General features: G+C 35.5%; 2 protein-coding genes across 3 annotated transcripts; both read left to right on the top strand.

Moving 5' to 3' along the window:
* The first annotated feature begins 979 nt into the window (after window positions 1-979).
* On the top strand, window positions 980-9,119 carry LOC135078478 (uncharacterized). Of its 2 annotated transcripts, none has more exons than XM_063973023.1 (8): window positions 980-1,077; window positions 1,985-2,065; window positions 3,632-3,844; window positions 4,337-4,456; window positions 7,962-8,106; window positions 8,285-8,429; window positions 8,665-8,743; window positions 8,866-9,119. In XM_063973023.1, the coding sequence occupies exons 1-8, from the start codon at window positions 1,073-1,075 to the stop codon at window positions 9,104-9,106; spliced, it is 1,029 nt and encodes a 342-aa protein (XP_063829093.1). In that variant the 5' UTR covers window positions 980-1,072; the 3' UTR covers window positions 9,107-9,119. The 2 variants fall into 2 exon arrangements, with proteins under 2 accessions (XP_063829093.1, XP_063829094.1); XM_063973024.1 differs by lacking the exon at window positions 980-1,077 and adding an exon at window positions 1,460-1,568.
* A 1,710-nt stretch (window positions 9,120-10,829) lies between these two features.
* LOC135078864 (enoyl-[acyl-carrier-protein] reductase, mitochondrial) lies at window positions 10,830-13,464 on the top strand. The gene is made up of 3 exons (XM_063973428.1): window positions 10,830-11,193; window positions 11,401-12,228; window positions 12,539-13,464. The coding sequence occupies exons 1-3, from the start codon at window positions 10,962-10,964 to the stop codon at window positions 13,384-13,386; spliced, it is 1,908 nt and encodes a 635-aa protein (XP_063829498.1). The 5' UTR covers window positions 10,830-10,961; the 3' UTR covers window positions 13,387-13,464.
* The last annotated feature ends 1,089 nt before the right edge of the window (window positions 13,465-14,553 follow it).

Here is a 14,553-nt window from a genome sequence, read left to right on the forward strand (position 1 = left end):
GGCAGTATACAATATTTTTACCGCTTACATAATTGTATCCTAGTGCGAAATCGTAATTGCTATGTTCATCAATGTAAAATAAAATATACTTACTTATTTTAAAAAAAAATACAGACAGCATCTTTAAAAAGAACGCCGGTTTATAATTTCAGTGCAAATATTTTTAATAAAGGTTGAAAAATTTATAATTTGTTTAAATAAAATTAATAAAAGTAACGTTTGTTATAATTTTCAAAGACGAAAGAACGACGAACAAAATTTGTTCTTAATTAATTTAATACGCATTAAATTACTAAAAACAAAACCACTGAACAGTTGTTAATAATACACAAACCTAGAATATAATTTACAAACAGCAGAAAGGAGTACCACATTGTAATAAACATTGGAAAGGCTTTAGCATTAGCGATAGATGAAATGAATAAGCAATTTCAGAAACATAAGGTCAAGTTTTTATGGGTTAATAAGAATCGGCAACGATATCTCACGAGATTGTTTAGAAAACGTTCGCATCTAATGACGAGTCTAAATTAATTCACGTTAGTAATCAAATATTCATAAAATTAGGCACGATGAACTCCCTTGGAACATACTTTTATGTAAATTAAAGCCTTTCATTAATTGAAAATTTGTTTTATTCATTACAAAAAAACCCGAAAAAAGCAACGCATGCTTTTTTATTTCTTTTCTTTTTTTGCGGGGATAATAATTTGACCTTGGTAGACCAAGGAATTACCCCTAAGAGCAGTGTTCAACAAGTGACCGCTCCACTTACTATTAGTTGTAGACCTTACCCCAATAAAACCCCGCGGCAACAGGTATTTTTGCACAATGCGGCCACGATGCGGCTAATGTTTTTTTAAACCAAGCAAGCGGTATCGTGCTCATAGTCAAAAAGTTTTTAATAACAAAATGTCACAAAAACAAGAAGGTTTAAATATGACGACCACTTATAAAAAAAAATAAACGTCAACATGGAGTCTGTGAGATAGGTTGGTTTTGATGTCATTACATAAAAGTTTTTTAATATTTTACAAGTAGATTTCTCTAAACCTAAAGAGCGACTTGGATAATGGAGTGAGTATTTTTGAAATTCAGTGAATAGTTTTTAGGCTTGACTTGACCGAGATCTAACTCTCTATACGTAAAGGTAATAGTTGAATATTTTTGCGAATAAAGTTATAAAAAGGTGCTGCAACAAACTCTACGATCACTTATCATATTGGTACTAACCAATTAATAAAGTCATCATCATAACACGCCTGTTCGAAGCTTAATTACTGAAGGATCAAACATCGTATTGGTGTTTCCCAAGCTAAGGAAACACCAATACGATGTTTACCTATTTACCTTCTTCATTACACTTTTTATGGCTAGGTATGCTATACATCTTGTCAGTGTAGAGTTCTGCTGATACACTTATAGTCCACAAAAATCATGCCAGGTCCACAGGTCTGGATTTTAAATATCTAAGATTTTCATCAAGATCAAGGGTCCTTTAAGAAAATAGGTAGTTCAAGCAGTTTTGGCAACAAAAAACATACAAGCATCCAGGAAAAAGTCGATAGGTAATAAATAATCTCATACCCTCCTCCTTCTTTCTAAAAAAATATGACCAATTAAGTTCATGGTTAAAGATCTACATTGTGTTGCGAAATTTATGAAGCCATAAATAATCATAATTACTAGGTACTTTTGAAGAACCGAGAATAATTTACAAGAAAAATTACGAAAACTTTGACTTCAAAGTATTCGTCAAAAACAAAAGTGATGAAATGTGACTAAAATAACTTTTTTTACTCACATTTCATCATTTTTGTTAAGAGTTTGTTTCGAATCAGTTACCTACTTTCTTTACGCGCTTATTCTTTATTTCGAAAGCGTTATTCATAATTTCAAATTAATAAGAAACCTAGAGCTGAAATGTTATAATGAAGTTATGGCTCATATTTTGATAATACACCTATTCTGTTTGATGTTTTAGAAAACCTGAATCAAATTGGAAGAAAAATGGCAATTGGAAGAACCGCTATTCCAAAGTTTACGGCGCCCAGCGCGTTGCAATGTAAGTACAAGATATCAAATATCGATGAAATGCTTTTCCATTATCATAGAAATTACAGTCTTTACTGTACAAATATGATTGTTTACATTTCTCTTCATTCAATAAACACTAATAAAGTACATCAAGTGTCAAGACTTTGGCTTTCTCCATATTTTCCATAAAATAGTTCCTAATAAACAATGAACTTCAGAACAATATTAGGTAAGTAGGTAAATACTTTGTTCCATGTATTTTCCATCCATTTGTTATTTCGATTTTACAAGACAAGCTAATTGCACTACACGTTATAATACCAAAATCGGACCATTCGCGTCAAAATACCGTATAGACCGTATAGAATGCATTATCAAATTATTACGTTGCAAACACATTATAACACAACTGACAAAAACTTTCACTAGAGTTGTCATTCAAAGGAGTTTATAGGCACTTGGACTGGGTATTTGAATTCCAACTTGCCTATTGCATGTTAGTATCCGTTAGTATGAATGTATTATGAATATAATAGAAATTCATGTTAACTATTAATTATATTTTATATTAATTAAAAAATACATATGCTACTGCAAGTAACATCCTCAAGCTGCATCAATAATAATTATTGTATACTATCGAACTGAAAATAAACTTTGAGTCAGTTTTTTAAGAAACGGTGTGTAGAGTCAACCGCACTGAGATTGGCTTCAAGGCCCACGACCACGAAACAAGTATTACGTAGATGTCTCAACTACTATTGCTTGTTACCAACGCACCTACTATAACTAGCATAAAATCTGAGTCATCCCCGTGAGTCACGGACTGCAAGTAAAAGTCACTCCAACACAGATGATGGCCGGCATCCTTGTGCGTTCTACTTCGACATAAAATCGAAACAATTCGACGAACAATTGTTTGTTTCACGAATTCGCAACGGGCGGTAAAATAAAAACCTGATGAGGTTTTATGCACATAACTGTTTTTAGAACGCCTTAAAATTACGCGCAGTAACATGTAGGATACATAATAAATAAGCGCGGTAGAGCAATCTTGTGGGATATATTTTAATGAGAAACGTCATAAACAAAGTCCATTTACTGGATGGTAAATGTGACTAATATTTCTGGGTACAGCAATCTGCAAACAATAACTCAAATTAATAATCAAAGTTCCACAACTTTGTCCCGAGGACATTCAAATTCAATTCAATTCGGATGGAACCATTTGTTGACTTATTTGCATATGCTTTTAAAAGCTCTATCAACACAAGCGATCAAATGAATTGTTTACCAATGCAATGACCTACAATCGTACCAGTATTATTGAAATGTCCGTCACTTTTTATGTCGCGTAGGTACCTTTATTGGCACCTTGTAAAAGTTGTTTTGCAAGAACCTACATGACGTAGGTATTTCGATGATCCTTTTCAGATTAAAAAAGCTTAGTCTCTTTTCTCTTACAACGCAAATAAATTATCCATCTTAATTATTTTCGTAAACGTTAATAAAAATCGTACATTTAATCAAAGGAAATTGTTCTTATCTTAATAAGTTTGAACCGTTTATTATTTGACCAATTATTTTTTTCAAGAGCCAAAAAGCAAAACGAAAGCCATGAGCAAGGAGGCGGACGGATCTCGTTCATGACGAACGACAGCACCCCCTACACAGATCTGCTGACGAGGGTGCGCGCAAACCGCCGGGACAGCTCCTCGTCGAGCTCGCCAAGTCCCCGATACCTCACCTCTATGCTCTCCCAGCAGAGCGACCTCTATGGCACTTACACGGGCACTGGCAGCATGTTGTGAGTATAAAATAATAACGGTATAATAAGTTTTATTATGTCACGCATGTATTGAGTAAACATCACATTGTTTCAGTGCTTCGAATCTAAGTTATCTAAGTTAGTTTTTCACATGACTAGGGAAAATAACTGGTGAACGCTTGACTGAAATTAGTTTTTTTACTTAGGAAAAGTTTTAGATGTTGTCGTATTCGTTTCAGTAGACTCTACATGAATCGGTACGATTAGACCGCAGTAGAACTCTCGAATGGAAAATCTCGTAACCTACCGCAGTCCACTCTAATGGAAATAGGAGTTCACCAACTAAACCAATAGATCATAGCATCATTCCCAATGGCGTGAATCTAACAGGTAGATTTAAAAAATACTTTTTAATTTTTTTATTCCCTTTTATTTTTATTTAAAAAGAATTCCAAATTCCAAGTGGTTTTAGGACTTCTTTTGTAGTCTAGCTATACAGAGGACGATGTACTCCCTTTCTTTTCGCCGTAGGTCCGACGACTTAGGCGGACACGAGACGTTACTGCTCGACATGGTGCGCGCCCAAAGCCGTGAGATGCAGGAGGCACAAGATCAAACATTAGACCTACCGCGTGATGACATTTCTGACGAGTAAGTTTTTGTATGACTATGTACAGTCGCGGAATGAAAAGGTTCGTCACCTTAGTGTCGTTTTTCGCTTGCACTAGATACTGTAAGAGTCAAACCTGCCAACATAACAGTACAAGAAACAGTGCTGCTAACATTTAAATAAATATGACGTTTGCTAACGAATAAGGTTTTGCTTGTTTATTTTTCTATCCCATCAGTGCAATGCAATGATGACATTGACCAATTGACAATAGTTTTTTTTTATTTAATAGAAATAATAATGGCAGGTTGAACCAACAAGGTTTTAGTTTATCAATCATAATATTCTTCTTGACAAGATAAACCGTCAAACAACTTTAATCTGAATAATTTTGAACTTTACTGACGAACAGGTAAAGATTATTTTCTCTAACTCGAGATTATTCTGTAACATAGTTTCAAAAGGTAATATGTGCTCGCGATTCGTTGAAGGAATCAATTTGAAAACTGACGAACCTTTTCATTCCGTGACTTTACCTACCTACTTTGTTTAGAACTCTACAAGCTATCATAGATAACTCAATTCGCTTGATCGGATCAACTTACGATCACCCTAATCACTAAGCCACACTGACACATACAATCGAAAGGAGAGCTATTTTCGAACCAGCTACGAAAAAGCATATCACGGTCTAATATACAGGGTGGAAACGATAAGTGATCTCACCCGATTATTTCTAAACTATACAAGATATCGAAAAACTGGTTACTGATCCTGAAAGTGCTTCACGAGTTCTTTAAAACGGTGCTAATAATAGATTTAAGAATTAATTGGAACCATCCGAAAATTCAATGTTTCCAGCTTCTATTATATAATATACATTTGGTAAAGTTACATAATTTTAAAAACTATACAAATATCGTAAAACTGATGATCCTAAAAGTGCTTCACGAGCTCTATCCAACGGTATCAATATCAAGTTACAGAATAAACTGGATCTATCCTAAAATTCAATGTTTCCGTCTTCCATACATTTAGTACTATCACAGTCATGGCACTCATCTCTTGATAATTTTATAACAAGTAAAGCCTAAAACTAATGTTTTTCACAAATAATTTTAAATAAGATGGAAGTAACGAGTTTATTTAACCGACTTATTAAGTTTATTATTAACAAAAGGGGCATTTCACGCGAAGCGGACAGCGAAAATCAAGTCAGGTTTTGGATTTTGTTCATATTTGGATTAAATGTACTGCTATATGACCTGAATGGATGTGCATCATTATAATTTTTTTATGATGCTTAGTTTATTTTTTATGATCGTTCAAAAAATTGGTAAAATTTTAGGAACAGATTTTTCTGAAGCTATTACTGCTATTATTACATTTGATTTAAAACAAACTGACTATTGGACTTTTGAGAATAAATAACTGTGTTTCTTACTATTTACTACAAATTTGAAATTTCTTTTTTGTTCACATAGAAAACCGGAAGTAAAGTTTTATTTTCGCTGTCCGCTTCGCGTGAAATGCCCCAAAAAATAAATTACACTCCTAATAATGGTGTCGTCGGCATACATTTAGTATGGAAGCTGGAAACATTGAATTTTGGAATAGTTCCAGTATATTCTGTAACCGATAAGTGAGATCACTTATCGTTTCCACCCTGTATAGAGTTTTATAATGAGTTACATCTTTATGAACGTCTCTGAGATGAAAATGATGCAATATTAAAGTTTGACATCGGGGGACAATGACACATTAGCAAAAAAATGCCCGTTTTCCCACTTAACTTTCACTTTCGATTCAATTACGTCTATTAAGTTACAACTTTCACGAAGTTTTCTTGTGTTTTATATGTTCGATAAGGATGGTTGTTGGTTTATTTGTTAATATTGTGTATAAGTATGTACTTAAGTTATTTAAGATGGTTTTTTTCTTCTTCGAGATATGCACGATTGGCGAGCGTATTATTTGACGTTTTGGTACAAATTATTCATGTCTTTGGTCTCATTACCAAAAATTTTCAAAAGATTCATTTTATAATAAAGTAAGTAGTTGGGCGTGGCGTGGCAAAATAAAAATTGTGGTAAAAAAAAAACCTTTGTAGTTTTGTATTTATAATTATGTTACGCAACAATTTCAGAGCTATAACCCTTTCAGACCCACGACGAAACTAAACAAGGTAGTAATAAAAAAACTCGATATTCATTATCTTTGGGGATCAGAGAAAATGAATATTGAACATTTTCAGTGGTCCTATGTTGTTTTCATGGTTTTTCAGGGGGCGTACAATTGTATCAACGTGGGCCCAACTCATTCAAAGTCACAATACAAAACATTTTAATTCGAGGGCATTTAATGCAATTCATAGTCCCATGAACCCCAAAGATTATTTGGATTTCATTAGATGTACATTGTGATTTCATTTGCTGGCCCTTTTCGGCCATGTAATATAGCGCAGCAGCGATAGCAAACTTTACAAACAGATTGACTTTAAAATAAATTTCTGAGTACTCCGCATATGATTTGGGCTGTTCATTAGTTTAATTATCTTGAGCTTGACTAGTAGTCTTGCCACGAAATCTTTTTTTTTGTCCATTTGCCGTCACTTTGATTGGGGGTTGCCCTCAAAGATGAGAGTGGAGCATCATTCTTGGAGGAGTAAGAATCTTCCAATCTTGCACACATGCCTCATGAACATCTACCATGCTATACTGTTCCAGTTACTCCCCAATTGTATCGTAATTAAGGAAAAATAATGATCTAGCCATTGCAATGTAGTACCTAGTTGGGCCCGCAGTGATACAATTGTGACTTAATACTTCTGTGACACTTTTTCTTGAAAATTTACCAAAAATACGAACAAATTTATTGACTGTTACGTAAAACAGTTCATAATTAACTATAAATCACAATAATAACATAGCAATAACATAATTTTAATGTAATTAGATTCACTCACACGCAGCGATACCCCAAACAAGAGCAACGGCAAAATGAACCCGTTTTAATTTGAATTTCGCGGCGCTTGCTGGCTATCTTACTCACACCAATAGATAGAGCATATCCGTCACAATCGTGCGGCTGTGGGCCCGATCACTTACGCCTTAAAATACCGCCAAAATTTTTCTTTAAACTAACGTCACAATTGTGTTCGGCTGGGCTGAAAGGGATAATAGTGTCCAATAATGCCACTCTATCTTGATGAAATTCTTTTTTATTAAGTAATTAATTACCTACTTGATGTACTCTCTTATTACTTAATTAACGCAAGTTATAATTAATGAAAATCCTTTAATGATGCTCCTGATTGCTTTTTTAATCCATTTCCTGAATAATGCATTCTATGTAGCCGGAAATTCTGCCAGAGCACCATAACTTAATTTTGTTAAGACAAATTATTACATAATCAAAATTCACTTATGGAGTAACCGATTCGAACGGAAAAGTTTGAGTTGGCCCTTTTTAAACACCAGTAGATGAACATTAAGACGTCTTGAGTTGCTCTTCTAAACCTTGTTTTTATTTGTTTAATTTCTCCAGTGAATCCAGCGAAGCCTGCGTTCACGGGTTAAGTATGCGCGCTACCGAACGCAGCGTGTCCCGCTCCCGCGTCTCCCGCATGTCAACACGTCGGGACATGGACATCCCATCCATACTGGCGTTTACCACCACAACCACAGCACCGGTTGGTATATACGAGTAGCTTCAACATCATTTAAATTTCTTTAGGATTACTTTAATGCTTTACTTAAAGGCTTTTTAATTATTAACTGCAATCAAAGGAAAAACACAACACTTAATACTTTTTATTTAATAAAATCCCTTCATTCAATAAATTAATGTTTGTAACTCACCCTTTTCAGATACAACTTGAAATTCCGGCGTTTAAAATGGCAAATGAACCTCAGCGCGAAGAAATTCCTCGGTGGTCGATACGGCGCGCCGTCTGCCCAGTCTGCTCACAGAAGTGGAGGGACAAAACCTCCATCTCAAATATTAAATATTCTGGTTAGCATCTGTCTGGCTTATAATATTTGTAACATACTTTTAAAAGCATTTTGTAGCGAAATGCAGTAGTCATATCCGGTACAACTGGTGCCTTCAAATTAGATCTATCATTAAATCAATCTTAATTACTTGAAAAGCTCTCATCAAACTAAGTAAATACTTGTTAATTTTTCACAAATGCATCCCAGTAGATGTTACCTATTGTTACAACTAACCAATCACTTTTTTGCTGCAGGCTTGAAAAGGAATTCATCATCGGAACTGCCGTCTGTTATAGCACCTGCAAGATTACGAGCAGCTATCACTATGGGATAGTAAGTTTAAAATTTTAATTTAATATTAGCATACTAAATTAGCAAAGTAAGCGCTTCTTTCTTAGCTATAAAACAAAAGCTATTATCTATTCCAAGTTAAATCAAAAGATTTTCCTTTACAGTGTTCCTCGACCAGTTGTTGCAGCAGTGGATCGTGAAGCAGGAGTAAAGCATGGTGGACTTCGCAACACTAGTGCCACCTGGCAGCTGACTCGAGCGCGGCGTTTCCGCGCCCCCAAACCTTTGATGCCTCCACCTGAAGCCACACAGCCACCTTCAGCAGCTGCACCTCTTGCACAGCGAGACCTGGATATGCGCGTCAACCGTTTCCTCAAAGATATAGAAATCAAACAAACTGCTTGAAAATTAAAATAAAGATTAATTTACTAAAATGCATCTCTTTACTTATACCACATGAGTAAAGAAACGGAACAGAGACAAAGCTTCTAAAGAGCTAGCAAAATTCAGGCCCCTCTTTCCCACTGGGCACTTTGGGCACGTGCCCAGGGCCCCGCGACCGAAGGGGAAGACCCTGTCTACTCAAAAGACCTTTCTCCAGATGATATAGGCCCCCCTTGATCCTTAAGTGCCCAGGGCCCCTAGTAGGTTAAAGACGGCCCTGGCAAAATTTATACCTATTTTGGTAGGGTTGGCACCAGTGTTGGCACTAATCAATTAATTTTTTAATCAATTAATTTGATTAAAATAATCATGATTTAGGCTATAGTTCCAAAATACTGAACTGTCCTACCCATGACATTGACAGCGGGGCGCCACCGTCAATACCGGATCGCTTGTTCCGATTTTTGCCATGTTGGAAACCATATAGTTGAACGATGGTAGCGCCCCCCTGTCATTGAGTTTGGTGGGACAGTTCAGCCCGTGGTTCAGCGTGGGTCATCTATACAATTCTATGACAGGACATACCTAGATAAATATAAGGTATAGATGACCCACGCTGAACTGTCCCACCAAACTCAATGACAGGGGGGCGCTACCATCGTTCAACTATATGGTTTCCAACATGGCAAAAATCTGAACCAGCGATCCGGTATGGACGGTGGCGCCCCACTGTCAATGTCATCGACAGGACAGTCCAGTGTTTTGGAACTATAACCTAAACTGCCCCCCGCCCCCCTTCCCTCGCTGAAACTTCTGGTATAGCCTGACCAGGAACATAAAAACCCTGGCATAGAGGCGCGTCAATTGCATTTGATAGTGCAACACTGAGTACAGTCGTACCTGTGTTAAATTAATAGGCTAACTTTATGTAACAGGATTCAAGATTACGGGCTAATTTGATATTTTCATAAATTAACGAAAATATATTATATAGGTAACCTGGTTTAAATAAATTAAATGAAACCATCAATCGAGCTAGCAGGATTTATTTTATTATTCATCAATAATCAAATTCAGAACTTGAATATTCAACTGCAATGTCTGCTCATGAACGCTTCAAACTCGGTACTTCTTTCCCAATTCCATAAAATTCAACATTTAGAAAGTGCCAATAAATTTTAAAATAGGTAGTTGAAACAAACCACAGCTAATTTTTATAGTGGACTGTACTATACGATAAACATGTCAGTCAATTTGACAACCTTTGTCGGAAACATTATTCAATGAAAATATTGTCCGAACCCTTAGTATTTCTCTTCGACAAATACTTTAACACGTGGTGAACCACTTTTCTTTTACGACTATAAAAATATTTTAGCAATTTAATTCACAAAATCAATTGCGCACATTTAAAATAAAGTTTGTTTACACTTTGACAGCAATAGACTGACATGCAAGGTGACATGTCAATGAAGTTTTCAGTTACTGTTGCCATTAAAAGAAATTAGTACCATTAGTTTTCCGCAACATGGCGAGGGTTTTTATGTTCCTGGTCGGGCTATACAAAGTCAGTCCACTTCGTATTTTTTAAATAAACCCTACTGCCAGCCAGAGTGTAAAATGCACACAAAAACTGAAATATTAGGAACAATTCTAATTTACCAATGTTTCAAAGCCATAAATTCGTACGAAAAAAATTATTTGTCAAATGGTTGATAGCTGTCAACTGTCAGTGTCAAATCAATTGGTGTCAATCGTGTCAATCATTCACAGTAAAAAAAATACAAGGATTTTTTTACAATTATCCGGATCAATATATTTCTTTAAAACTCTGTTTAATTCAAGAAGAAAACACAGAAAAGCAATCAATATAAACATGGCGTTTCTACCATACTCAAGGAATTTGCTATCAAGTATTTTAAATACAGCGAATCGAAAGATTGGGATGAGAAACCTGATGTCAAAACAACTTGTGTACAATGAATTTGGAGATCCTCTTCATGTTGTAAAATTTAGAGAATGTTCTGTGCCTCCTCTGGGTAGCCAAGACGTGCTAGTTCGAATGCTAGCCGCCCCAGTCAACCCAGCTGATATAAACACCATACAAGGTACTACTACACTAGATTAGCAAGCTTATCTTTTTTCAGATTAAAATCTTTCTTACTGTGGTAATAAAAGTATTCAAAACAATGAATAAAACTCAAGATAAATACGAAAAGGTACTTTTTTGCTTTTTTTTTATCAATTTTGATTTTTGTCTTCGTATATTTTTGAAATAGGTAAGTCTTAACATTATTTCATTTTTACTTCTCCAGGAAAGTATCCAGTTAAGGTGAATCTACCGTCTATACCTGGAAATGAAGGTGTTGGCATTGTTGAAGATATTGGAAAAGAAGTTAAAGGTGTATGCCCTGGAAATAAAGTAATTGTGACAAAGCCCGTTCAAGGCACATGGAGGGATATTGCAACATTTAACAAAGACATTTTGAGAGTGGTCCCTGACAATCTTGGCGTGGTAGAAGCAGCCACACTTACTGTAAATCCATGCACAGCATATAGAATGTTAACAGATTTTAAGCCAGTCAAGGAAGGGCTGGTAGTAATACAAAATGGTGCTAATGGTGCCTGTGGGCAAAATGTGATACAGATATGCAAAGCATGGGGGGTTAAAAATATTAATATTGTTAGAAACAGACCTGATATCTGTGAACTGAAGAAATATCTAGAGTGCTTAGGTGCCACTTATGTCCTTACAGAGGAGGAACTAAGGACAACAAATATATTTAAAGAAAAGAAGATTGAGAAGCCATCATTGGCCCTTAATTGTGTTGGTGGGAAAAATTCCTTGGAAATGTTAAGGCATTTACAACATTCTGCCCAGATGGTCACTTATGGGGGAATGTCTAGGGAGCCAGTTAACATTCCAACTTCAGCATTTATTTTTAAAAATCTTTCTTTCCATGGCTTTTGGATGACAGCTTGGAGTGAAAAAGCCAACCAAGCAGACAAAGATCAAATGATAAATGATATTGTTAATTTGATGTGTGAAAACAAGCTGAAAGGCCCAGTTCATAAGATGGTGAAATTTGATCATTATGAGGAAGCTTTGGGTAATGCCTTGAGCTCAAAAGGGTTCACTGGATGTAAATACATCTTAGATTTTAGTTCCTAATTTTGTTATTTTACTGTTACTTATGCTTGTTATTTGAAATGTAAAAAATATAAAATAATATACACATAAAATGTGTTTTTATACTTTAAACACTTATAACAACCACTATTGGAAATGAACAGATAAATAAATGCTTCTTTTGCGTTCTTTCGAAATTCACTTAATTACTTTTATTTTCATTCTTCCTTCCAATTTCCCCACATTATGAAATTATAAACTAAGTAAAATACATGTTAGAGATTCATTTTAAAGTAAAATTTTTAATAAAACTATAATTTCAGGTAAAGGAGTTGCCTTGCCTTGTTTACCCGCTATTCCTGGCGACGAGGGTGTAGGTGACGTAGTGGAGATTGGAAGTCACGTTTGCACTGTAAAGCCTGGTGAAAGGGTGGTACTTAGTTCCAGATTACTAGGCACTTGGCGATATTACGGCATATACCACGAGAGAGACATCCATGTCGTATCCCCTAACCTTCCTCTTCCTGAAGCTTCAATGTTGAGTATAGCACCATGCACAGCTTATAGAATGATCAAAGACTTCTTAGAAGTCAAACCTGGAGATACGGTTATCCAAAATGCCGCCAATAGCCCTTGTGGACAATGTGTGATTCAGTTGTGCAAGGCTTGGGGAATTAACACAGTTAACATTGTCGCCAATCATTGCGGATATGAAGCTGTAAAAAATCGTCTCCTTGATCTGGGCGCCACTGCAGTCTATACCTTGGATGAAGCTGAAGAACTGACCGTATTTAATACGTCTCTTAACAGGCCAATTTTAGCACTAAACTGTTTGGGTGGCAGATACGAAGATATAATGCTAAAGTTGCTAGAACGCGACGGAGTTATAGTTTATTACGGATGTGCCTTTGCCATGCCATTAGTAAAGCAATTCCTACGTTGTGATGCCACATTTTGTAGATTTCACTTAAACGACTGGGATGCACAAGCATCTAGCGTTGAAAAGGATGTTATGCTCAACGATCTTGTTCAGTTAATGGTTATTGGAAAAGTAAAAGCGCCTGTTTATGAACCAATGGAGTTAAAAAATTATGTACAAGCCTTAAGAAATACCGTGCACTGTGAGGCGTTTTCTAATGTGAACTACGTTTTCGATTTTACCCTGCCTTAAGTAAATAATAATGTGACCCGATTACAGTTGGCGTTTATAAACATAAAATAAAATAAAAATAGTAAAATTTGGTACTTACTTACTGTAATTATTTTTCATTTCACTTCTTAACAATTGAAATAAGTTGAAGAACTTAGGCTTTCTTCCCGCGCCTTTTCCTTGTGGCGGCCAAAGACAACCGCTCAATAGGTAGCATACGTCACTTCCTATCCCACCACAGATTATAGAGAATGGATCACACATTTTATAATAGTTAGCGCGTACTATGTTGAATGTATTCTTCTTCTCCACTCCCTTCAATAAGTACTACTCATTTACTGTCTATAGCCTGACCAGGAACATAAAAACCCTCGCCATGTTGCGGAAAACTAATGGTACTAATTTCTTTTAATGGCAACAGTGGGTCTAGACAAAGTGCCATTATAATCGCAAACCAGTCGAAAAGTGGTCGAAAAGCCCCTTTTTTGTATGGAATTTGACGGATTCGATTTTCGATTCGATCAAAAAGTGCGTTTTGTCTAGGGGGGCTGTAACTAAAAACTTCATTGACATGTCACCTTGCATGTCAGTCTATTGCTGTCAAAGTGTAAACAAACTTTATTTTAAATGTGCGCAATTGATTTTGTGAATGAAATTGCTAAAATCTTTTTATAGTCGTGAAAGAAAAGTGGTTCACAATGTGTTAAAGTATTTGTCGAAGAGAAATACCAAGGGTTCGGACAATATTTTCATTGAAAATGTTTCCAATAAAGGTTGTCAAATTGACTGACATGTTTATCGTATAGTACAGTCCACTATGAAAATTAGCTGTGGTTTGTTTCAACTACCTATTTTAAAGTTTTTTGTCACTTTCTAAAAGTTGAATTTTATGGAATTGGGAAAGAAGTACCGAGTTTGAAGCGTTCATGAGCAGACATTGCAGTTGAATATTCAAGTTCTGAATTTGATTATTGATGAATAATAAAATAAATCCTACTAGTTCGATTGATGGTTTCATTTAATTTATTTAAACCAGGTTACCTATAATAATATTTTTTCGTTAATTTATGAAAATATCAAATTAGCCCGTAATCCTGAATCCTGAAACATAAAGTTAGCCTATTAATTTAACACAGGTACGACTGTACTCAGTGTTGCACTATCAAATGCAATTGAAGCGCCTCTATG

The sequence above is a fragment of the Ostrinia nubilalis genome, chromosome 15, assembly GCF_963855985.1.
Source record: "Ostrinia nubilalis chromosome 15, ilOstNubi1.1, whole genome shotgun sequence".
In the NCBI taxonomy this organism is placed as follows: Eukaryota; Metazoa; Arthropoda; class Insecta; order Lepidoptera; family Crambidae; genus Ostrinia; species Ostrinia nubilalis.

What these genes read in the sequence shown, in the direction of transcription:
- LOC135078864 (XM_063973428.1), top strand. Translation starts at nt 10,962, where the DNA reads ATGGCGTTTCTACCATACTCAAGGAATTTGCTATCAAGTATTTTAAAT. An exon ending in TGATATAAACACCATACAAG is followed by an intron (nt 11,194 to 11,400) that starts GTACTACTACAC and finishes TTACTTCTCCAG; the next exon opens with GAAAGTATCCAGTTAAGGTG. An exon ending in CTCAAAAGGGTTCACTGGAT is followed by an intron (nt 12,229 to 12,538) that starts GTAAATACATCT and finishes CTATAATTTCAG; the next exon opens with GTAAAGGAGTTGCCTTGCCT.
- LOC135078478 (XM_063973023.1), top strand. An exon ending in GGCGCCCAGCGCGTTGCAAT is followed by an intron (nt 2,066 to 3,631) that starts GTAAGTACAAGA and finishes ATTTTTTTCAAG; the next exon opens with AGCCAAAAAGCAAAACGAAA. An exon ending in GCAGCTATCACTATGGGATA is followed by an intron (nt 8,744 to 8,865) that starts GTAAGTTTAAAA and finishes TTTCCTTTACAG; the next exon opens with TGTTCCTCGACCAGTTGTTG.